General features: G+C 43.2%; 2 protein-coding genes across 4 annotated transcripts; one reads left to right on the forward strand and one right to left on the reverse strand.

Annotated features, from left to right (window-relative positions):
- Positions 1 to 7,957: 7,957 nt before the first annotated feature.
- Positions 7,958 to 15,414, reverse strand: ushbp1 (Usher syndrome 1C binding protein 1). Of its 3 annotated transcripts, none has more exons than XM_053854527.1 (14): positions 15,240 to 15,414; positions 14,509 to 14,708; positions 14,091 to 14,209; positions 13,860 to 14,026; positions 13,517 to 13,672; positions 13,201 to 13,442; positions 12,967 to 13,107; positions 12,817 to 12,896; positions 12,595 to 12,721; positions 11,114 to 11,333; positions 10,709 to 10,867; positions 10,356 to 10,405; positions 9,449 to 9,553; positions 7,958 to 9,378 (listed from the first exon to the last, which is right to left on the reverse strand). In XM_053854527.1, the coding sequence occupies exons 1-14, from the start codon at positions 15,243 to 15,245 to the stop codon at positions 9,219 to 9,221; spliced, it is 1,932 nt and encodes a 643-aa protein (XP_053710502.1). In that variant the 5' UTR covers positions 15,246 to 15,414; the 3' UTR covers positions 7,958 to 9,218. The 3 variants fall into 3 exon arrangements, with proteins under 3 accessions (XP_053710502.1, XP_053710503.1, XP_053710505.1); XM_053854528.1 differs by having other exon boundaries at positions 15,207 to 15,414; XM_053854530.1 differs by lacking the exons at positions 12,595 to 12,721; positions 12,817 to 12,896; positions 12,967 to 13,107.
- Positions 15,415 to 15,765: 351 nt separating this feature from the next.
- Positions 15,766 to 21,155, forward strand: babam1 (BRISC and BRCA1 A complex member 1). Its single transcript, XM_053881318.1, has 9 exons — positions 15,766 to 15,884; positions 16,749 to 17,185; positions 17,254 to 17,312; positions 17,377 to 17,497; positions 17,557 to 17,635; positions 17,723 to 17,747; positions 19,261 to 19,390; positions 19,845 to 19,931; positions 19,990 to 21,155. Exons 2-9 carry the CDS (start codon positions 16,763 to 16,765, stop codon positions 20,188 to 20,190), a joined length of 1,125 nt encoding a protein of 374 aa, XP_053737293.1. The 5' UTR covers positions 15,766 to 15,884; positions 16,749 to 16,762; the 3' UTR covers positions 20,191 to 21,155.
- The last annotated feature ends 1,903 nt before the right edge of the window (positions 21,156 to 23,058 follow it).

Consider the following 23,058-nt stretch of genomic DNA (forward strand, 5'->3'; position numbering starts at 1 on the left):
AGAGTCACGTAGAAAGAATGCCTGACCGGGTGCCTGATCCCCCCCTGACCCCTGGGCCAGCCGTGGGGCAGAGGGAGTTAACCCCAACACTGCCACAGGACAAAACGAGGAGGGGGCCCTTGGGTGGACATGGAAAAGAACAGCGCTCACACTCATGCTCTCCACTCCAATCTAATCCCAAAGACTTCCTCTGACTTTGTTGACCCAATAATAACAGGGAGAGCCTGTTGTTGCAGAGCAACAAGAAGGTTATTTGATACGACACCAGCTCCTTTTCACACCTGCTGCACACACTCGCAGGTCGGTAAGAAGGACACTGCCGGATTTTGCCTCTGAATGCATGCATTGAGGATGAGGATTAAGAAGATATCACACTCTTATTAACTTACGAGAAGAATGGAAAGGTCAGAGCTGCTGAATAGGAGGTCAAGGTTTTTTTTGGTCAGTGATGTTTGAATTAGCTGCTTCAATTCTGTACTGGTTGAACTGTTTATGCAGGCTTTTAAAGCCCTATATGTTCAAGGCATGACCCTGAGCGTCTCTGCCTCGGCTGATGGATAGGTAATGTCGTCCATTGCTGTACTGTTTCAGAGGAGTAGCTATTTATTCACGTTTCAAAAAAAAGTCTCTTTCTTCTCCCATCTTCATAAGCATTTTGCAGTCAAACGTTTTGCACTGTCCTCAGGCAACACAAGACAAGTCACGAAGAAATTCTTGACTTTTCCAAAGAAACAAAATGATCGTTGTACAACTGCCACAGGTTTAACAGCTTTGTTCCTGTTCTCTTTGTTGGGAAGACCTATCTATTATCTAACTATAGATGGAAAGCATATGATTATCAGTCACAAACACAGACGACCTTCTGGCTGCCATGGATGCTGCATGTGATCACATGATACCAGCAGATACCCGCAGAAGCCGGGCAAGACACTGTAAGAGATTCTTTCCATGCTTCATGGAGAGAGAAGATATGTGCAGATATGTGATGTGGATGAGAACTCCGTGTTTCCCCTACAAAGATTGTCCTGTGTTCATATTTTCAATTTTTGTTTTTGCCTTTCCTTTGTGCTCTCCAGTGCTGTCTTTTCCTTTCTGTATCAATGGCGTGGTCTGTTAAGAAATTTGTGTTCATCAGGGGTGTCCAACCCGGTCCTCAAGGGCCACAGTGGGTGAAGATTTTTGTTCCAACCAGACTGGCACACACAGCTTCACCAGTCAGGTATCTGAAAACTGTAACCAGTTGAGACTCCCACGGCCGCCCTTTCTGGGAAAGTTTGGACACCGAGATGAACTACAGACTTGGAGGTTGGGACTTGGGGATTTTTTGCAATTTGTACAAATTGTTTTGAGAAATGCACTTACTGATTTGAGAACTGTTCCAAAGCAGTGAGAAAAAATGATTCTAAGGCTTAGTTCCTTTTTCATCTGTATGTGGACAACAGAGGTTGAGCAATGAAAGGATCACTTGGGTCTGCTCCTTGTTCGCCTCCCTGCCTATCGTTCATTGGGAATACGGCATCTGATAGAGCAACAGCAGCGAGTCTCTTCAGCCTTGCGCTGTAGCTAGTGATTGTAGATGTGAGGCTGAAAGGTGCAAAACTGTCTGCTGAACACAGCACTCTGATAGTGATGAGAAATTCCTTGGAGGCTCTTTACCGAGTACTTGTTCAGAACCTATTGCTTTTAGCATAGTTTGTGATTGCATGTGATTCTTTATCAAAACAGCGAGCGTCACGGTAATATGCGATCATCATGTGCAAGGGTGGTAAGATATCAAATAATTCTCTATACAAGCAGGACTATTCAAACAATCATTTTGTTCAAGAGTCCGAGCTAGTCATGCATCATCCTGGCTCACTGGGAGGTTCCCTCAGGAATCTCTGACGCACACACAAGTCTGAAGTCATTTGACAAAATCTCAAAGAGAGAAGTTCTTCAGAGGAGCTGTGCCAGCAGTGACAGTCTGTTTCCTCGAGGCAGAATTTGCCTGTCAGATGATTTAAAAGGAGCAGAGGTCAAACAAGATCTGACTGTTTTTGAATGATGAACTTTTCTAACCTTTTGGTGGGAGGAGCCACAAGCAGACACAAATAAGTTTTACTTATTTGAACAGAAATGTTTGTGTTGACTCCTATAGCTTGCCGTAGCGTGTTTGGAAGGCCCTTTTGTTTGATGCGGTTACATGAGGTCAAACAGAGATGTAACACTGTGTTGAGGTTGTAGACATTTTTATATCCAGAGTTGAATTCTGATCTGGTCTCTCTTGTTAAGGTTAAACCCAACCTGCAAATCACAACGTTGAAAGTCAGGTCAATTCACTCGTCAATCACCACAGTACATCCTGTTCATACCAAAACCTTCCTAGTTTGTACTCAGTAAAAGTAAATCAGAGTTAATTGTTCCACTTAAATTACTACTCCACATATGAATAATGAACATTTTTTTCTTGTTCATTAGCTTTGAGCATTATGTTTGAGTCATTTAGACTGTCAAAATCGAGTTTGTGAGAGAGCGGGCTGTGTTGCCCTTTTTTCAGTGTTGGCCAGCGTTGTTCTGTTGATGTCGCCAAATCTCAGCACAGTAGTGTCAGTATGGCGAGAGCCTTTCATTTCCTTCCTTTAATACTACAATGGTTCTTCAAACCTTCGCTTGTTTGTTTGACATGTGATTTTGAATGAATTTTGTCGTCTATGTGAACCTTCTATTGACATACAGGCGTGAATTTGAATGTGTATTACGATGAGCGTGTCATGCGCGTTTAGCTTCAAGCATGTGCATGTGTGTGCGTGATCGTCTTCATTGCTCTTTGAACTGCAGGTCAGGAATGCTACAGCTCTCAGCGTGAAGTCGACATTTGTGGAGTCTGTACATTCCTCACGCAGTCGTTCAACCACCACAAGAGAGGAGCTGCACCTGAACACTGCATACCTCACAGACTCGTCTAAATTGTACGTAAATCCTCCCTGTTTTCTAGCTGCTTGTTCCACCGAAATTGTGCGATGGAACTTTCAAAATGTTATTTTAGTGGACCCGAGGATCCAAACTACAAATTGGCCTGAAGGTATGGGCACACCAGGGCTTGAAGAGACCAGAAAGTCTGTTCATATTGTCAGTCTTGAATGTATAGTTGTTTTTCCATCTGGAAGTGAAATATTGCATGTAAATGTAAGATGGGAATGGTTTTCATAAAAAAATAAAATCAATAAATAAACTGTTGCTGGACAAATATAGCAATTATTTTCAAAAAAACATGTTCAAAAATGTATATGGTTACAGTATCGATGGTGTCATCCGCACAAGTCAGAAGCGAGCGACAGGCGCTGTGTTTTTGTTGTTATTTTCAGTCAAATATCACAACAGTCTGTGGTAATAAGGTAGAGATCATAACTCTATTTGCACAAGAACACACAAGGACTGTTTACACTTCCACCTTACTCCTTTCCTAAATTAGTCTCAGACAAGTGCCTTTATGTCGCATGCGCACACACACACAGGTTTGTCACAATATCTTTGTGAGGACCTCTCATTGCCATAATGCTTTGTCTAACACCACACCCTTAACTTATCCATCCAGGGACTCTGAACCAATCTTAAACTCATTTATCAGTTTTCACCTCCAGAAGAGTTTTAACAGTATCATGGTGTTAGACCATGGGAGAGTCTGCCACAGCGAGCAGAGGAATTTGAGAGCTAGAGTTAAACTTTAACTCACAGTAATTCTGGGTGATCAAGCAGGAGCACATGACTCCCTGCTCCTTCCTCATTAGCCTCGCTGGCCTTTGCCCTAAAGAGCAGGAGAAATAATCCTCGTCCCTCTCTCCATCTCTGGCCGTATATCACCCTCATGATTGCTCTGCATGGCTCCCAACACTCCCAGTCCCCAGGCCTTTGACCTCTAGCGAATGACAGAGCAATTTCAAACAAACAGGCTAGTGGAACCTGTCGAAGAAAAACATCTGCTGCAGTGAATCCAAAGCATTTGATCAATATCCGCCCTCCACCCGACCAGGACCTGCTGGATGTGGTGGGAAAGTTCCCAATTGCTGTGTGCGTGCGATGTGGTTGTGTTGTCATTCAAATCAGTTATATTGTGTGTGTGTGGACTAGCTGTCCAAGTCTTTGTGTGTGGAGCCGTTTACTGTAGCAGCAGCAAGTCTGTGACTTCATTAACGTTAGTGGAGTGTCAATCCCTCATTGAATTATTTTTGTCATCACATTGTCATTCTCCTGGTATCACACAGATGAGTTGACAATTGTGAACCTTAAGGTGTCACTGACAGGAACAATGCATGAATACTGTATGCTGTGTGAAATGATTATAATCGTCTACAAAGGTGGTTCTGCTGACTTACAACACTAAATAAGTATAAGTCTAGGTCTAGTAAGTGAATCAAATTCAAAGGCATTTTGTACGGTGAGAACCGAAAACATGTCTTTGTGACGTCATTGGAGGTCGATCCTGCAGGTAAAATGCTCTTTAGCCTCAGTATCAGAGGAGAAATGGCAAAGCGCTGCATGACAGCTGGATGTTCTAATAGTGCCAATGAGCATGGAAGCCTGTTCTGCTAACCAAAAGTCGAAGAGCCTCACAGGAAATAGGTGAAGCAAGTTTAAAGAATGAGGGAAGAAGTGTCAACCATCTGCGTTTGGCTGCTTTGCAAGATTATTTTGCCCTGAAAGTTTGTAGCTGACTGCAAATGCCCAGGGTTTTCCAACGTAAACAAACAGAAAGTGAAGATAAAAAAACATTGACAAAAATATATTGACAAATCCCGCGTTATTTGCTGATATAGCAACTACTTCCACCGCTTCAGAGCACAGTGCGCAAGTGTTTGGTACCTCCAGGTGATGTCACAAGACGGCGGCGACGTTTGATCCACTTATGAGTCTCATCAGATCACAGTGTATTTTATGGTAGTACATGCTAACCAAATTCTATTGAATTTTTTTGTACAGACAGAATGAAAACCCAGTATTTCTTCTTTCTAATTATGTGTTGGTTGATGTTGGTGTCGGGACACTTTAAGGGGGCCGTATTATCTTCTTCCATGCTACCAAAGTGTTGAGATGAAGCGTCACCTAATCGTATTGAAATGTGAGAGAAACGTCACCCATTTCTGAGAAATGTACTTTTAAAATAACATTATGGCACTGAGACAACATGCCCTGTTTCACAGATTCACCACATAAGCACAATTTGTGCCACTGAGCTTGTTCAACTAACTCGCAAAGGATCGTGGATTGATGATGCCCTGCACTGAATAATTAAAACAACTGACAGACTGCACAGAGAATCGTCTGGAATGCTACACAGGAATGAAAACAATTTTTACTCCATTAAAATGCCTAACGCTGAAGGCTGTCTGTGGCGTCACTCTAAGACGCAAAAAAGTCCACATCTCAAAGTCACGTATCGAATTTCCTTAACCATACAACTTAAGATTTTATTCATGACACTTTTCATGCCCTCAAATGTGGCAAAACTACCTACCGAGCTCTTCAATATGAAATGTGGAAAACACAGCTTCACACAACATCAAACAGAGAATAAGCTTCTTCAGACGTTCAAAACATAGAGTGTAGATAGAGTATAATTGTTCTGGAAACTGGAACACGTAAAAAAAAACAGTGTGACTACTTTGTCCTCACTAAGAAGCTGTTGGTCCTTTCCACAGTGGGTAGGGAGCGATGAATACAAATAACTAGCGGGTATTATTACTGCTACATGACATGGATTTTGGAAAATACATTTCTGCTGAAATTTCAACTCATACTTTGGAGTAACTTACAATCAGAAAAATATGTTACATGTGTTTACAGTGTTATGCTTTATGAATGCTTCCCATCAGTGATTCTGAGCCTCCATGCTCATTTCAGTCCCATGTTATAGCAAACATACATTGGAAACACATCCATTTCGATGATGCATCAGGGATCGAAAAGGAGCTGAGTGGGGTGAATTTCATCTGTCCTCCTCCCTGTTTTCCAGAGTCCTGAGAGTCAACTGAAATGGAATGAGCTGTATGAGCACTAATATTAGTTACTTGAAAAATATTTTTTATTTATAATTTTGTTTTATTTCTCTGTCCGTTTCTAGATTACTTCTATTACTACTTAATATTATTTCCCCTAGTTCATATGCTATGCAGCATCTGAAAAAGACCTGGTAGTGGCCTTATGCTATGCGAAAACCTTGCAGCTCTTCTGGCATTAACCTCTAACACTCTTTGCAGCCACAACAATTTGATCATGTTCCTCGCTGGTAATTTGAATCTCTTCTAAATCTGCCCCCAATCTGTTCCTCCCTGGTTGTGCCCCACGCTGCCAAGCAGACGTTAACAACAGGTCAAGTAAGACGCTCAGGATGACAGAACATTAACCTAATCTGCTCAATGAAGACGGCTCAGAGCTCTAACTGGATTAGGATGAAGGCACACCCCCTTGACATCTTTTCTCCCTAAACCATCTGTAATCTATTGATGACAAGCTGAGGAGCTCAGTGACCTCACAGACTGAGCGGGTGTTTTTTTAATTTTTTTTTTTACTTAAGTCACTGATCTTATACTCAGTTTACAGTATACAGTTAAAAATAAAAATAACTGAAAATGATGTTTAAAAAGTGAATGTTTTCGTTTGTTTGATGCTCAGAAATAACTTTGGAGGATTTGTTGTTGAACATATCAGTTACGTGTTTTTCTTAAAGATTAGCCGAATTTGGTCCTGTCACGAAGCATCAAGCTAACCGAAGAACTTTCACCATGAAGACCTCTGTGGGCTGTTGTTCCACAACTGTTTGATCAGACGACTCAAGCTTGTGATTATGCATGTGTAGTAACATGTTGCATAAACATCTGAGCTCTGAGCACAGTCCAATCTCTCTGTACCACCAGCATAGCCAATCTCAGTCTCTTCTTGCTGTGCTCGTGTCTGCATGCCTGTGCCAGGGGCAGCATCAGCAGTAAGCAACCCAAGCTTCCCCTCAATCTTCCTTCTTCTGCATTACTGAAGACGACCTCCTGTTGGAGTCTCTCTCTGTCTAGTTCTCTTGCACGCTGCTTTCTCCTCACTGAGCTTATTGACGGTAGGCATGGCACGTGAAGAGCTTCAGATGAGGCTGTCAATGTTTATATCTTTTACTGTTGCACTCAGCATTTGGAGTGGAGTGGAGTGGTGCTAGTGGTAGCAGGTAATGTCGGGTCACTATAGCCTCGCAAGAGTAGCGTATGAGAAGGACGAGGCGTTGTGACAGGGGAACCAATGGCTTCAGCAGAGAACTTGGTGGTGTCTGTTCTCCTCACAGCTTATTAAGGAGCTACTTAGACTAAGGGACGCAGCAGGGAAATGTGTTGACATGGCATTGTCCCCAGCCCCTATATATATATATATATATATATATATATATATATATATATATATATATATATATATATATATATATATATACACATGTATGTATGTCGTCTACCCCAGACACAAATCTAAATTATGAAGCCATTGTTTGCTCGGCTGAACTGTGCAGTTTAGATTAACCTGAATGAGAATAAGACGTATAGTATAGGGTCTCTGATCTTTTTGAAGCCAAGGCTTTGAAGGCCTTTGTTGGACTCAAAAGAGGAACATAGATCTTTTTTGGTCTAGAACATTAAACACCATAAAAGAATAATCTGGCCTAATGGCACCTATTACAACAATGGTGCGGGTGACCTGCTGGGATGGGGGGGGGGCGCGGTGAGGACGGGACCCCTGCGCTGACCTCTGTCTCTGAAAGGGCAAGCCGAGGCGTCAGGGACTCACAACCTGGTCTGACTCCCTGAGGCCTCTATTCACAGTCCAACACAAGAGCCAGCGTCGCGCTGACCTGTGGGCGTGACATTCAACCTTTGCCTTAACGTCCTGACCGCCGTCACAGCTGCAGCTGCACGCTTTGAACCAAAATAATAAAGGCCGTGAGGCGGTGTGTTTGCACGTCTTTATTCACTGTGCAGGATGAGTTTATTGAAATAATCAGTCACAACTCTATTATTAATGGGATGATGGGTTGGGACACTCATTGATCCGCTAAAATAGCCACATTTCTCTCGTATTTTGACAAAACTGAAATGACGAACTGGATTGTGTAGGACATTTTAAATACTAGTCTTTTAGTTTTAAATACTAGTCAACTTAGTTTTAATCAGCACATAAAATACTTTTTGTTTGTCAGGCACAGCAAAACACAAAATAGTCAAAATAGTCCCAGATTACCTTGAGTGGAAGAATAAATTCTTGTTTATGGCAAATATGACCTGGTGTTTGGTGGGGTGATTCGACCTCAACGTGAACCTTCAAGTGATCCAGAAGAGGCTGGGACTGAATAAGGATGAAATAAAGGTCACTGCAAATGTCTCATCAAAATTCTACTGACGGTCCATAAATCTGAGGCTTGGGTTCAGCACACCTATCAGACCTCTTGACCCTGGTTGAACCCTGCAGACCTCCAGGGTCAGTCTGATTAGGACTACAAGCTGCTGCTCCATTTTCAACCTTAACCAGATGAAGAGCACTTCAGGTTCTGACCCAATGTGTTGCAACTCAAGACTATCTTGACTGACAGTTTTTAGGCACTCCTGCAGCTGTCATCCTCACCTGCTGAATTCTCCACGTCTCATCATTGTTCTCCATAAAACACGCTAACAAAACACTGTTCATTTCACGGAGCCAAAAAAGGGACGGTCCATGCCAGCTATTACTGTGAGGTTGATCACCTGGCAGTTGAGTAAGTCACATTTCTAATTTCTAATTTTTTTTCAAATTTCTTTCAAACCACCAAGAAAGCTACAACAAAGGTCCGTCATGAAAGCAAAGTGGAGCATTGGTGTTGTTATTCTGTCCTAAATGTTTGTCCATGCAGCGGTGACTGTGTATTCATGCAGACACTGAAATAAATCCATGAACGCGGTCATGAGATGTCATGCCCATGAACAGCACTCAGCAAACAAACAAGGCCTGCTGACTCCGTCTGCAGCAGGTAAAGTGGTTTGTTGTCAGGTACACATGATATATGGGGTAGTGAGTAACTTAGGAGGCTTTCACACCATGGATTCCGTCCTGGGGGAAAAAAATCAGAGATGTGAACAACGTGTGATGCGAGTCCACCTGGACAGGTGGATTTTGGTGAACGCAAAACGTGTTGGGATGAAAGAGTAAAACCCTTCTCATCAGCTTCATCATCTGTCAGGTCACAGCACTGTCTCCTCCCTCCGCCACTCTGATTCTTCACTCTGTGATGATTCACTCTGGTTGTGTTGACTCTCCGCCATTGCCATCACTTTCTGTTCGAGTCGCCACACGTGCTCGCGGTATTTCCTGCGAAGGTGTCGGTACGCGCTCAAAGCTTTACTGTAAAAAGGAGCATAAAAATGAATCTCATGTCTGAGGAGGCTCAACCGTCAGATTTCTGGTTGTTAACCTGTGAGCATGTGTGAGGCGAGCGATCTGATCTTCACCGTTGCATCTGTTGGGAGCACTGTCCGAGTCACGCACAAGAGCCATTCTCCTCTTCATTACTTGTTCTCTGAAGCACAAGGTTGTAGAGGGAAGGAGAACACTATGTGAAGGAGGAGCGATGGCTGAGGGTCAGTGGAGAGAAGACCTCGTTCCTAAGCAACAGAGGCAGCTCAAGGTTCAACCACTTTAGTACAGTAACATTCATCTGTTGCGCAGCTTGAGAATTGGCTTCTCTTGTCTGTTGCTGAGAAACAACTTGGGTCAGAGAGTTGTCCCTTGTTGAAGGTCTAAGTTTATCAGGCCTCCCCATGTTTCTATAGATGTGAGGAATAAACAGAAACGTTCCTTGGATGACAACATAGAGAGAGGCAACAAACAGAAGGGAGGAGTTCAAACTGAAGAAGGCAAGCCAGATGAAGGCCTGAGAAGAGGGAGGTAGGAGCAACCAGTAAGGATGGGATGAAGACAGTGTGCCAGTAGTGAGAAATAAAGACTAGGAAGGTTGCTGAGGAATGAGGTGAGAAGCAAGGGGGGTAGGGGAGCTGCAGTCAATAAGAATCAGAGAGGGTGGATGGTGAGAAAGAGAGAAGGCTAGAGAGGTACAAGGTGAGAGTAGGGAGGTGAGTATCGACAAGGAGGAAGTAGTGAAGGAACAAGTAGTGTAGGAAGGTGGGTGACAAGAAACAAGGAGGATGCTTGAGTCAAAGAGACTGGATGTGAGAATGTGAAGAGTAAATAGCCAAAGAAGAAGACATGTTACTCATAAGAGGAGTAAATGTGCAGGGTAGGACGGGGGAAACAGTGTTGGATGGTGGTACAGTGGCAAGAAAGTAGCAAGGTAGGAAAAAAAACTATCAAGCAGGACTCACCTGTGTAGGACGGCCTGCAGCGTCAGGATGGGTCGACACTCGTACAGCCTCTGAAACATTGGACAGGAGGTGAAACAGTAAGTACAGTAAGATCAGTTTGACTTCAGTGTAAAACGGCGTTATTATTGTTATTATTATTGTTATTGAGTGAGCTGCTCTCTTGTAAAGGAGTTTTGGACCGTTGAATGAATGTGTGCTGCAGCAGGAGGAACTGAAATATCTGTGCCGCCTGCAGGGATGCCGTACTGGGGCTGTGTGATTTCCCTGGTGTCAGGTCCATATTTGACTCAGTCACAGAGCGGACTCACTCCCTCGAGCCGGTGTCACCTTGAAAGTGGAAATCTGTCCTCTACCTGTTGTTCAGTCCTGCCGGCCTCCTGCTCCTCCTCAGCGTTTTCAGGCTCCAACACTCCAGATGTTCCAGTCACTTTCCGGGCCATCAAAGTCCACTCCAGACACCTCAGCTCCTTCTCTTTGAGGTGGACTAATGCTCGCAGGTCCGATATTTCCTCCTGAACAAAACCATCACAACGAGTCAAATGAGACATGCAGACATGTGGCAGAAAGCCTGGACATGATGTGACAGCACAAGACTCTTCATCGTCAACCACAAAACACTTGTTTCTGTGAGCTCATTCATTAAAATGATTTGCAATAACAACTGCACTCCACCTGTACTCTGAAGAGGTATTATAACTAAACACAAGTGTGTCTTTGCAACCAACACACACAAAACAAGACACCGCAGCATCACCCACCCTGGCCGAGACAAGCTCACAAACCAGCTTCTCTCTCCTCCCTTCGGCCGGTCTGGTGAGTTCCTGAGTCAAGCTGCTGGCCCTGGAACCACAATCTGAGCTCATTTGGCCCTCCACGGCTGCCAGGTTGAGTTTTGGGATGCAAAGAGCAGCACGCTCTCTCTTCAGACGATCTAGCTGCCGCAGGAGAAAAACCTCTCGTTCTGCTGACTCAGGGTTTCTGTGAATAATCGAAAATAAAGTTGTTGAACTTCAAGCCTCCTTCGCTCACAAACTGGTGCCTCAAGGTTTATGACATTGCCCTTCCCTCCTTTGTGTTATCATTACAATTGTCAATAGAGTAAACATTTTAAATCATTGCACTTTTCATAGCTGTTCTGAATGAAATGAAATGGAAGATGTTGAGAATTGTATTCACTCCAGTGTATAATGCATAACATTTGTTTACTCCAACAACCCAACATAACAGATACTGTCACGGCTTAACATTGCATCAAGGTTTCACACAGGCTAGTTGTGTTGCTTTACGTCTGTGTTCATTAAGAAATAGAAAGTACGTTCACTCTTCTTAATCAAATGAAAGTCACAGTATCAAATATAAATCTATAGAAACCCAGGATGAATGAAAGGAGCCATTAATAGTTGAGGTGGAGATGAGCTTGAGTTCGGACAAATGGAGATGGCAACGGCAAGTCGACATAATCAACTATAATCTATTATGAGACTCTGGGGCCATTGGGAACTATTGAAAAGACATTTTGAGTAATTAAAATGTTACCTTTCAAAACAGCACTCACATGGAAAACTATACCACTGTTCACTATTTTCAACAATGCAATGAGACGAGTCTTGTCTTCATCAACCTGCACACATCACATGCTGACAAGGTGACTGGTCCTCAGATAGTTGTGACTCGTCGACTGTCAATATGTTGACAATTTAACACATGACTAGTAGTGGTCTGATCTCCGTGATGCCGGCGGTGGAAGGATAAGTTCTGCAGTATTCGTTCATTCAGTGTTGGTGCTTCTTCAATCTGAGAACATTTGCAAATTCTACAAAGTTTTCCAGATCGTCGACAATGGCACCTTCGTCGCTGAGTCAATACTCCACAGGAGACAGCAGTGGCTTAACTGAGTTCACATTGACAGTAACTGAAAATAACTTGAGCCATGTTAGAAGAACCACCTGGCATGACATTTCAAAATAAACTAGCCATTCAAAAGATCACTCCGCCTTTAATGGATCGCGTCACTGCAGCTCTGCTTCCTGATCTGTCAGGTGTGCACTATGGGAGGGACAGAGGGTCATTCAAAATGCGCATGTGGAGAAGCTGATGGTCTTACAAAAACACATGGGTCAAAAATATTAATGGTCACGACAGTTAACTCGTTTTTAATGAAAATCATTAAGTGGTAAGGGAATTTTTGAGGGCTGTTTGAGGGTACAAAAACAGCCCTAAGCATTGAGTGAGGTCTCACCTCTGGCCTCCAGTACAAAGAGTCTCTTCAGCGCCACCTGCAGTTGAGAAGGAGGTGGAGATCTCTTCAGTGTCCGTCTGGCTGATATGAACCAACAGATCATTGGGCTGCGGCTCCTCACAAACCTCTAATGACATGTTAAAAAACAAAAGCACATGAGTTAAGACATGAGGCCACAATCATAGTGAGGTACAAACAAGATGGAGAAGGGAGTTCAAACACCTGCTCTGTGAAGGCTTCCATGCTGCTTCTTGGCATCATAGAGAGCCAGCAGCTCATCGTAGACCTCCTCACTCTGCCCACTGCGCACCAAAACAACTTCAGCTAAATCCTCCAGCAATGCACTGATGAGTTTGTGCTTCAGATGTATACCAGTGTCTGAGCGCAGCCTGCAAGGCGGAACAGTCCGACTCCAGTCGCTTCACTGTCATGAGCAGCTGATCTGACTCAGCTCTCTTCCTATCCATAGCTGCAGTAAGACGCTCGTTCCTGCACTTGAGTTTCTCCACGTATCTGAGCCACCAGATGAAAGACTCACAATGATGTTGTTCCAATGTTTACTTTGACTTGCCCAGAATACTGATACGCCTCGATGGTCATACTGACCTGGTAAGTCGCTCCATCTCCCCGTCTGGGTTGATGGGACATGGACTTCCTGAGTGAAGGGACCCCATAGAAGAGCCATCCCCTCCCACTGATGAAAGTGGCGCTGCTCTGGCTGATTTCCTGAAGATCAGGGGAGAATTTGGAACAGACTGGGAGGTCCAGTCTGGAGGGAGAGGAACGGCAGCATGTCTGTAGGACGGAGAAACACTGCCTGATCTCCAGGCCCAGTGATGACCAGCTGGCTGGTGGACAAGAGCACATGAAGCAGAGAGTCGCCAGACATGACTTGTTATGAAGCACTGGTGAACGTTGTCACCTTGTTCCGTTCCTCCTCCATCACGCAACGCTCTGCCTCCCTCTGCTGACTCTGTGAGGAACTTCTGAGTCGAGTCCCCTGATCCAGACTCTCTTGCTGTAGCGTTGGTAAACTAGGACATGAAATCCCAAATTCTCTCTCCATATCCTCCAAAATCTGAAAAAAAAAAACATTTTGAGCATTCACTGCTAAATCAATTACTGACGACGCCCTAATTTCACATATCTATTCTTTTACTTTAGAAGTAATGCCATGCTGCTACCTGAGTTTCTTTCATATTTAAACTCAAAATCTTGAATAAGTATTTTGGCAAAGCTAAGGTACAGTGAGCTGAATATTTCACCTGGGACGTCTTAGTCCAGCTGTCCTGCGCTGCTCTTAGATGCTCTCTGTGCTTGTCTTGGTCGGACAAAGCAAGGGGGACAGCCCAGGACCTTCTACACTGGATGGAGTCCTCCACGGCAGATATAGCGTCCTGTAGGTTGCACCAAACAACGCCGCCTGGTGGTGCTTAAAGACAGGCGCAATACAGTTTGTGAACAAGTTGTTCTTCGTCATTGCGAGCTGTTCCAACCTCTATGTTTGGATGACGAGTCAGATTTCTTCTCAGGGCCGCATCGGGAGAGTCTGTGAGACAGCAGGTCTGGGAAGAGTGGACTGGATGGCCTGGGTGTACTCGAGTCACCAGAGTCACTGAACAAGGACAGAGCAAGAAAAAGTAGTGAGTGGACCAGGTAGAGAGAGAAAGCAAAAATGAATATGGTCGTGGTTATGAGGACAAGATGACCTGCATCAATCAAGCTCAATAAGCTGCAGGGAGTATACCTGACTTCTCTCAACTCAGAGCTTGTCAAGTAGAATGATACAAATGAAGGATGGGGTGTGTAAATACCTTTGTTTAGATATTAAGTCCAACATATCTTTTGTCAGAATCAGTGATTAAATGAGGCAGCATTACAAGACCTGTGCTGCGTCCCTCCTGTCTGTATCACCTTGGAGCTTTGAGAGACCCCATCTTCTTGTTGACCTCTGCGATGATGCTGAGCAGCATCCTGACCTCTGCCTCGCACTGAGCCAGCTCCGCGGCAGATGGCTCCTCCTGGTGCAGATTCTTGTAGTTGTCCGGGCTCATCATCTCCTTCTCGCACCCTAAACCAGTGTCCAAGCTGTTGCATCTGACCCGGCCAGATTCCTGCACAACCATGGTGGATGGATCAATCACGGCACCTTCGCCACGATGACGCTTCTATGTTTATAGAAGTCTCCATGAGCTCCTGGTGTTTTGGAAAGCTATTGTTTGGTGCAGCGGAAAAGGGTGGAAACTAAAACATCCTGCGATCCCACTTCCTGCTCTGCAAATATTTGTGGATCAAACTTGTTATACACAAAGAATGTCAGCGGAATTCCAAACCACATAAATAGCCCTCATACTTTGCATTGTGATGCCATCATATGTCCAAAAGTCTAAAATTCTATCCATCAGAGCTCAAACACTGATGAGAAAATTGTGGTTGTGACAGTCTGACACATTGTGTCTTCACTGTTTAGCTTTAATTACAATGTGATAGTGATCAAGACTTGACTGAAGACTAGTGTCACAACCAATCAAAGCATGCAACGGCAACAACCCACAGTATGGCTGGAAAAATCAACATAACAGTCTGCATTAAGCTAGTGAGAAAATCTCTACCTGGAGCTGCGTGTCTTAACGGCTGAAACTCACCTCCATCCTCTCTCCAACTCTTGCTGCACTTACTCGCCCACTATAACCCTTTAGTTCTTCTAGTTTTCTGCTCAACAGGCTCTCTGGTGAGCCTGCTCCCCGTTTGCTGTGATGAATGAAGTCAGTGGAAAACCCACGGAGTGACTAGGAATGGGTGGGGATGGCTTACTGTCTCCTTTCCTGTTTTGACCACATTCTGCGTCCCTGTGTAGACACTTTCTCACGCACAACCAAGCTGTTATATATATATATATATATATATATATATATATATATATATATATATATATATATATATATATATATATATATATATATATATATATATATATATATAGTTTGTTAATTTCGATTCTATATTTTACATACATGTCTTTACATTACATTACATACATACATATTACATACCAGCGAATGCACCAATTCATCTCACAACTTAAAGTGGTTGAAAAAGCAGCAGACGAAAGAAAAAATACGAAAATACGTTGGAACTTCAGTCCACTCGCAATACCCACAATGCACTTCGGTTTCAAGTGCGGAAGTAGTCGAATCAAAACAAACGCCGCTCTACGGTTTTACGCCTTCAACAACTTTCAATGTGTTTGACATAATTCAAAACGTGAATTAAACAAAGCTTCAAACCAGGTGAGAAAGTGGGTTTCTCGAAGGCACACATTCTAAAAATCCATTCTTTCATTAATGATGGAGCCATTATTCCTGGATAGTCGGTTAAGTGCTAACAGTTAGCTACATAGTAGCGTTTTCAGTTTCCAACCGAATTGGTGGTTTTATGTCCATAAGGTATCGTGTAAAAATATAAAAAAAATGTTTCTGACTCGCTGCTTACTGCAAGAAACCGGGTAGAACGGTTCAAAACACCGGTGTATTTATATGCGTTCCTGGGATGGGCGATCATTGAATCACTTGACTGGCAAGTGAAAGCGGAATATATATTATTCTGTGTGGATGCGGGTGAACTTTCTGCCAATGCAAGTTTTAAGACTCTAGATCTCTATCGTTGAATCGTGTAAATGTTCGATTGAAAAGACATGCAACGCAACATGATTTTTTTTAGTATACAGGTAATCTGCATGTACAACTGTAAAATATTATGAGCGATACGAGAAACAAGCAACTGGTTAAATACAAACTATTAAACATATATGGCTTCAATTTCAAAATGAATGAGAGTATCTGAGCTGCAAACCTATATTACCCTTCAATTAGACTGAACTGTCCCTATAAAGTGGCTAAACTAAACAACAGCATTTTGTTAACACATGTGAAGGATGATCCCATATGGTTGTCTTCTGGTTGTATTTTGAAAAGCATGTATGCGTTGTTTGTAGAAACAAAAACAATAGTAGTGATTTTTACTGAGGTTATACGTGAAGTCTCTGCATTTTGCTCTTTTTTGGTTAAAGTATGAGGTACACACTATACAGATAAATGACGATACGAACGTTGTGTTACCGTTTTGCCCGAGTCATTTTCTACTTTCATTCTCAGCATACCAACTCTTCATGGAGACTCCTGATCCTGGCCCAGCAGATGGGGAGGAGCGTCCAGTGGAGCTGCGACCGCGGACTCGCTCGAACCCAGAAGGTGCTGAGGACCGCCGCAGCAGCACCGGGAGTCTTGGAGGCAACGGAAGTCCGAGCATGTCTCAGCCTGCGGTTGGCAGTCGTGTGGAAGGTGAGGGTGAAGCCTCCACCAGTGAAAGTCTTCCCAGCTCCACCACGACCACCCCGGTGAATTCCGTCGCTGCACAATCCGCCCCGCCGGCCACTGCAGTGAGTGCAGCCAGCGCATCAATGCCGCTTCCTCTTGCATCTACCAAAGAAAGACCAAAACCCATACCACTGCAGCCCACTCTGCCCTCAGCAACTCCCCCATCAGCTGAATACCAGCTCAGAGTCCCCCGTGTTAATTGTCCCGAGAAAGTGGTACGTACGTTTGTGTTATCTTCATGAGCTAGAGAGTTCTTTCTCCAAATCATGTTCTATCGCGACAGATCATCTGCTTAGACCTGTCTGAGGAAATGTCGCTGCCAAAGCTTGAGTCTTTTAATGGGTAAGTTTTGAGTGCCTGAACTATAATTCCTTGACTCTCACTGTATGAACCTACTTGATCTCAGCTCTAGAACAAACGCACTGAACATCTCCCAGAAGATGATTGAGATGTTTGTCAGGACCAAACATAAGATTGACAAGCGGCACGAATTTGCTCTGGTGGTGATTAATGATGACGCTCTTTGGGTGAGTTTTGCAGGGAATCATCTGTTACTCATACAAACAGAATTGTGTCTGTTTCTAAGCTTTCAGGGTTCACGTCTGATCCCAGAGAACTCTGCAGCTGTCTCTATGACCTAGAGACCAACGTATGCGAGTCATTCAGTATCCTTTTCCCACAATCGAACAAATGTTCAACAAATTGCACTGCTCACGAAAAGCTAAGACTTCAGCCTTAACACTTCGCTCTAGATCTGGAAGACCTCCTCAACGTCATGTAAGTGTCAAGAGGACATATTTACTTCCCATGAACTGAAAAAGTTTACACTTCATGCAGTGTTTCCCCGAGAATTGTGCAGGTCATACAATATGCCTTAGATTAGTGAGATGTTAACTCATTAAAAAATAAGTGGATTGTGGAGACGGTGAGGACACAGGGACCTGTACATGCAGTGGGGACAAAAAGTATTCAGACAACCATCAATTGTGCAAGTTCTCCGCCTGTAATCTTCACCATAGGTACACTTCAACTATGAGTGACAAAAAAAATCACATTGGTTGATTTTTAAAGAATAAGTAATTGATTTTTAAAGGGTAATAAGTATTTGTTCAACGTCAAAAAGTCAAAAGTTCATGCCAATACTTTGGTCTATAGCCTTTAACCAGGTTTTCACACACTGTTGCCTGTATTTTGGCCCAGCCTTCCATACAGATCGCCTCAAGTGTAGTGATGTTTTATGGCTGTCATTGGGCAACATGGACCTTGAACTCCCTCCAAAGATTTTCAATCCAGTTGAGATCTGGAGACTGACTTGGTCACTCCAGAGCCTTCAAATGCTTCTTGCAAAACCACTCCTTTGTTGCCTGGGCAGTACAGTATGTTTAAGGTTATTGTCATGCTGAAAGATGCAGCCAGGTTTCTTCTTCAAAGCCCTTGCTGATGGAAGAAGGTTTTCACTCGAAGTCTCGCAATACCTTGCCCCATTCATCAGACCTTTAGCTAGGACTTTGAAACAGGGTGTTAAAAAGCCACGCCTCTAACCCATAACCCCGCACCCAGCCCATTCCCCTCTCGACACTACTCTACAACTTGCTTTGTAAAAAACAAGCTGTAAACATCTATTTGTATACAAAAATAACTTTATATGAAAGCAAACACAGAGTAGCTGTTGCCATAATAAAAAACTTTCAGATGCAGGAATCCCATGGGCAGTTGTTTTAACTAGCTGACCCTGATTAATTAAAAAAACAAACATATTTTTATAATGATTATTTCCCTCACTACAAGATAAATGTCTACAGTTATGTTCATCTTCTTTTATATATATTTATGCAAGATAAGCATACAGTTGTATCTGTTGTGTATCTGTATTCTCAACCTTCACACATTTAAGGACTCATTCATCCATTCAAACTAAATGTATTTGAAGGCTTGCTTCTTGATTAAATAAATAGAACCACGTGAATTTTGATTCCTGTTAAGCTATTTTGCTTGCTGTGTAATGTGCAGCGAACTGCAGAGCACTGAAAAAATGTGGAGCTCACTGACAAATCGGAAACAGTCTTATGTATACAAGCCCTTCCCCATATTATGTCAAATGTCAATCATTTAAGATCGACACAAAAAAGGCCCCTAGTATGTATCAGTTGGGATATCAGTTCTGCATGCTGTGTCATCTGACCCTGGTAAGTATGCCGGCCCGCCTGCCCCTGACTTATGGCTATGGAACAGACCGGACTTGAAAAATGATTGTTGGCAAAGCAGTGAAAATGTAAATTTTGTGTTGCAGTCGTCAGAAAATTGAGCTGCCATCAATGGAGAACGTTCAGACAATCCCTCCTCCATACGTGGTGCGAACTGTGCTCATCTACAGCCGCCATGCCGGCACTTTACAATTTAATCCCTCTGAGGCAGTAAATGTAAGTATGATACCATAATCCTCAGTTAATGTCACAAAGAATCAACACCGAGTAAGACTTTAAGCACATCTGTCTGCCTTTTTCTTCCCCATGAGATTGAGCATTCTAGGTCCCTTTTGCCAAATATGTACTATCATATGTGGTCCACTTGTCAGATGTACCTTTGATTTTCGAATATGGGACCCTTTATTGAATTGTAGTTTTGGCTTATAATTTACCCATAAAATGTTTTTCCTAAAGTACACATCAGTGTGAGAATAGTCAGAGAGGAGGAAGAAGATTTCATTTCTAAAGAAAAGCCATTTGCAGTTTTACAGTTCCAGATATTTCTTTGTTATCTTTGAGGCAATGGTTTAAAGGCACGATTTTTTAGGGTAAATATATTACAGTGGTTCATGCATGTAAATCTGTTTGTGTATGATACTATGAATGACATTTACTTGTCATGCTACAGAAAATGCTGCAGTCACCATACTTCTACTTCGACGTGGTTTATCTTCACAATGGTGTGGATGATCAGGGCGATGAGACGAGCTGGAGGGTCAGTAGAGAAACTTCTTTTGCTTCATTGAGCTCACTAACAAATCCTCCATCTGCAGGACAACTACACCTCCTTCTGTAACCTGGACTCTAAGGGAATGTGCTACCGCTACGAGGTTTCTCTGTGCGGTCCAGCTATTGAGCTGCACAACTGCATGGCCAAACTCTTGGCACATCCTCTCCAGAGGCCCTTCCAGAGCCACGCATCCTACAGCCTGCTGGAGGGGGACGAGCCCCAGGATGTCGAGGCCACGGTCTAGAGCTGAATTTGCACACTGGAAAACTGCAGTGCACATCCAGCTTGTCTTTCTCACAAGTCGCCATCCAGTACATGGCAAAATCACCACAATTGGGTGCCAACTCACCTTTTTTGTGATGCTGTTGATTCAACATTGCACAGCTCCCATCAGATCTGAATTGGAACTTACATTTCTGATAGTCGGCTTCTCATGTTATGGGCTGCAGTGTTACTCATTTGTGGGTCAGTCTGCAGCATTGATTATTTTTCTCTGAATGCCAAGAAAGTTGGACTCATGTCTCAAGTCAAGCTGCATTTAAACCTCTGTACATACAACTGTTTTAAAATGTTTCTGAACATTGAATAAAAACATGTTTATTGGGAATTTCAAACAATCACTTCTCAAAGCAGGTAGAGAGCATCACGCCAGTGTCCCATGGTTGGTATGAGGACTGAGAAGTTCCTTAGTCATTAGTCTTGATAACTGAAAATGAAAAGGCCTGTATATGATACTATTAAAAATATGAGATAAACTGCATTGTCCCAGTAGATATACAGAATTCCATGCGGTGGCCCCAGAGTTTTGGCCTTTACTACTCTTTTGATTTGCAGGCCGATTTTGTCGGGATGGAAAGCGGCTGCACCACCCACATACTCACATTGGATAAGGCATGTAGTCTACAATTATAAAAATGAAAATCTGTGTCTCAGAGAGAAAGCTTTGAGACACCTGGAGATCTTTTTTAGCGCATTTTGATGAACCGATAGTGGTGGGCCCACACATGTCACTCATCTGTAAAGCTTATAACCTACAACTCAATCTGTCTTCATCTTCCTTTTTTGAATGTATCTGGTGTGATGTAACAGGGAAGAGGGGATCAGGGTTGGAGAGGGATTGTGGTGTTGGTCTGTGTATGTCTATTATTGTTTCTATTTTTATTGACAATGTTAAAATCAATAAAAATGTTCAGAGTAAACTACACAAAATCAGCAAATGATACCAGAGTGCCTGAAAATTGGGGCGTAGTATGCATATTTTCGTACAAGTATTTTCTAAATATGAGGTATTTGTAAAATCTTAAATAATCTAATATAATTTTTATATACATGGGCGCCAAATAGGGTCACTTTTAATGACAATTGCGTGTCATCTTCCACCTGCTACGATTAATTATAATTAATTAAGTTATGACCAAGCAAGCCTGATACAAATCATTGCAGTTTGATATATTTCCAGCAGATGGCAGCAAGTCTTCCAGTCCCGAAATCGAGTAACGGTTTTAGGTTTTGAACGCTTCGAGACCAGCATCTCAAATTAGGCGAAACGCTGAATTAAAACTATTACAGCTGGATTATTATTATGTATTAAGAGCTTGTCTATTCATCCTGAACTTACTTTACACCCCGTCAAGAATCAGTGTTCGACACAGATTTGATATACTGTATTTGTCGTCGGTTGTCAACGTGACAACTGCGTCTGCGAAAATGACTGATCTAGTGTCGTGTTCTTTATCTAGAGGAGCATTCTAATCTGACTACGTGTCTCTATTTAGATGAGATATTGGCCTGTGTCTCGCTTTCTGCCACTTCATCAATCACTTTTATCCAGTGGAACAGGTTGTAGGGGAGACAATGGGGGAGCAGGAAACCCCGGGATCGGGAGACCTTTCCCCTTTGACACCCTCCAACTGCCTCTCACGTCACCAGCGCCGATAACAGCCCAGGGGAGGATCATGAGGGTTTGCGCTGCTGGGAGACCTTGTTCGTCCCTCGGCGGAGAAGAATGACAGCTCCCTATTGTTTGCATTCTGTCACTCCTTAGCTGCCACAACTCCTTTCCGGGCGGGCTTGAGGCAGGATATGCTGGAATTTTGGATGTTATTTTCCTATTTCATCCCGCGTATATGAGTACACTGTAAGAGAAGAGCGATCTTTACATCCTGGACATGGGAGGGAAAGCAACTATACTTTCTTTTTCATGCCATGTCATGTTGCTTCGACACCACTAAACACAAATGACAGTTCTGAATTTCAACAATAACAACCAACCCTTATCAAGAGCCATTTTGTCATGAATCACAAATCCCGTAAATCTCAAAGCACTATCCGCATACAACCAAGATAGGGTCAGTCAGTGCTAGAGGTCAGTGCTTTACCTGAGAGAGAGAATCATGTGAATGCTCCCACAAACTGTCATCATTTTTGGGGACAACACCTGTTTCTTCTGCACATTGGAACAGTCTAGCGATAAGTGGAAATCCCAATCCAAGGAGTTGGTTCGAAGAGATCGGGCAATTCCCAACTCTGATGGTACCGGAATCATAGGCAAATGAAAACCACCAGTACCCCAATGCTTGAGTTGAGGGGGCATACAAAATTATGATGTCCACGTACAAATGTGTATATGCATTTGTGAGCGGCATAGTGGTCAGAGCATAACCTCCAATGGTGGCGGCATAAGCCTGCTTAATTTAATGCATTTTACGGAGAGTCATTTTGTAATATCAAGGACATTTTGTGTGCTTTTTGCCCAGTAAACTGTATCGATACTCAGGCCGTAGGTTATCACTCAAACACTGTGTTTACATGCCTGATGTGGCAGGTAGGAGGAGCGACAGCAGCATGTGCTTGTGGATGCTGAACTCAAATAAATGCCTGTCAACATACATTAGGGCGGAACTGACGTGAGAGTAATCTTTTTTTAAACACTCCCCACATCAAACATACAGCAACAGTGAAGAATGAAGAAAAAAAATGGGCTCAGACTGGCCTCTTTTCTGACACACAGAGATACGGTGCTCAAGCCCCTATCGATCCCCTATCTGTGCACATCCCATCACATCACAGAAGCAGCGCAGTGACGACGTTTACAACTTAACTGAGCGAAAAA

The sequence above is a fragment of the Synchiropus splendidus genome, chromosome 1, assembly GCF_027744825.2.
Source record: "Synchiropus splendidus isolate RoL2022-P1 chromosome 1, RoL_Sspl_1.0, whole genome shotgun sequence".
In the NCBI taxonomy this organism is placed as follows: domain Eukaryota; kingdom Metazoa; phylum Chordata; class Actinopteri; order Syngnathiformes; family Callionymidae; genus Synchiropus; species Synchiropus splendidus.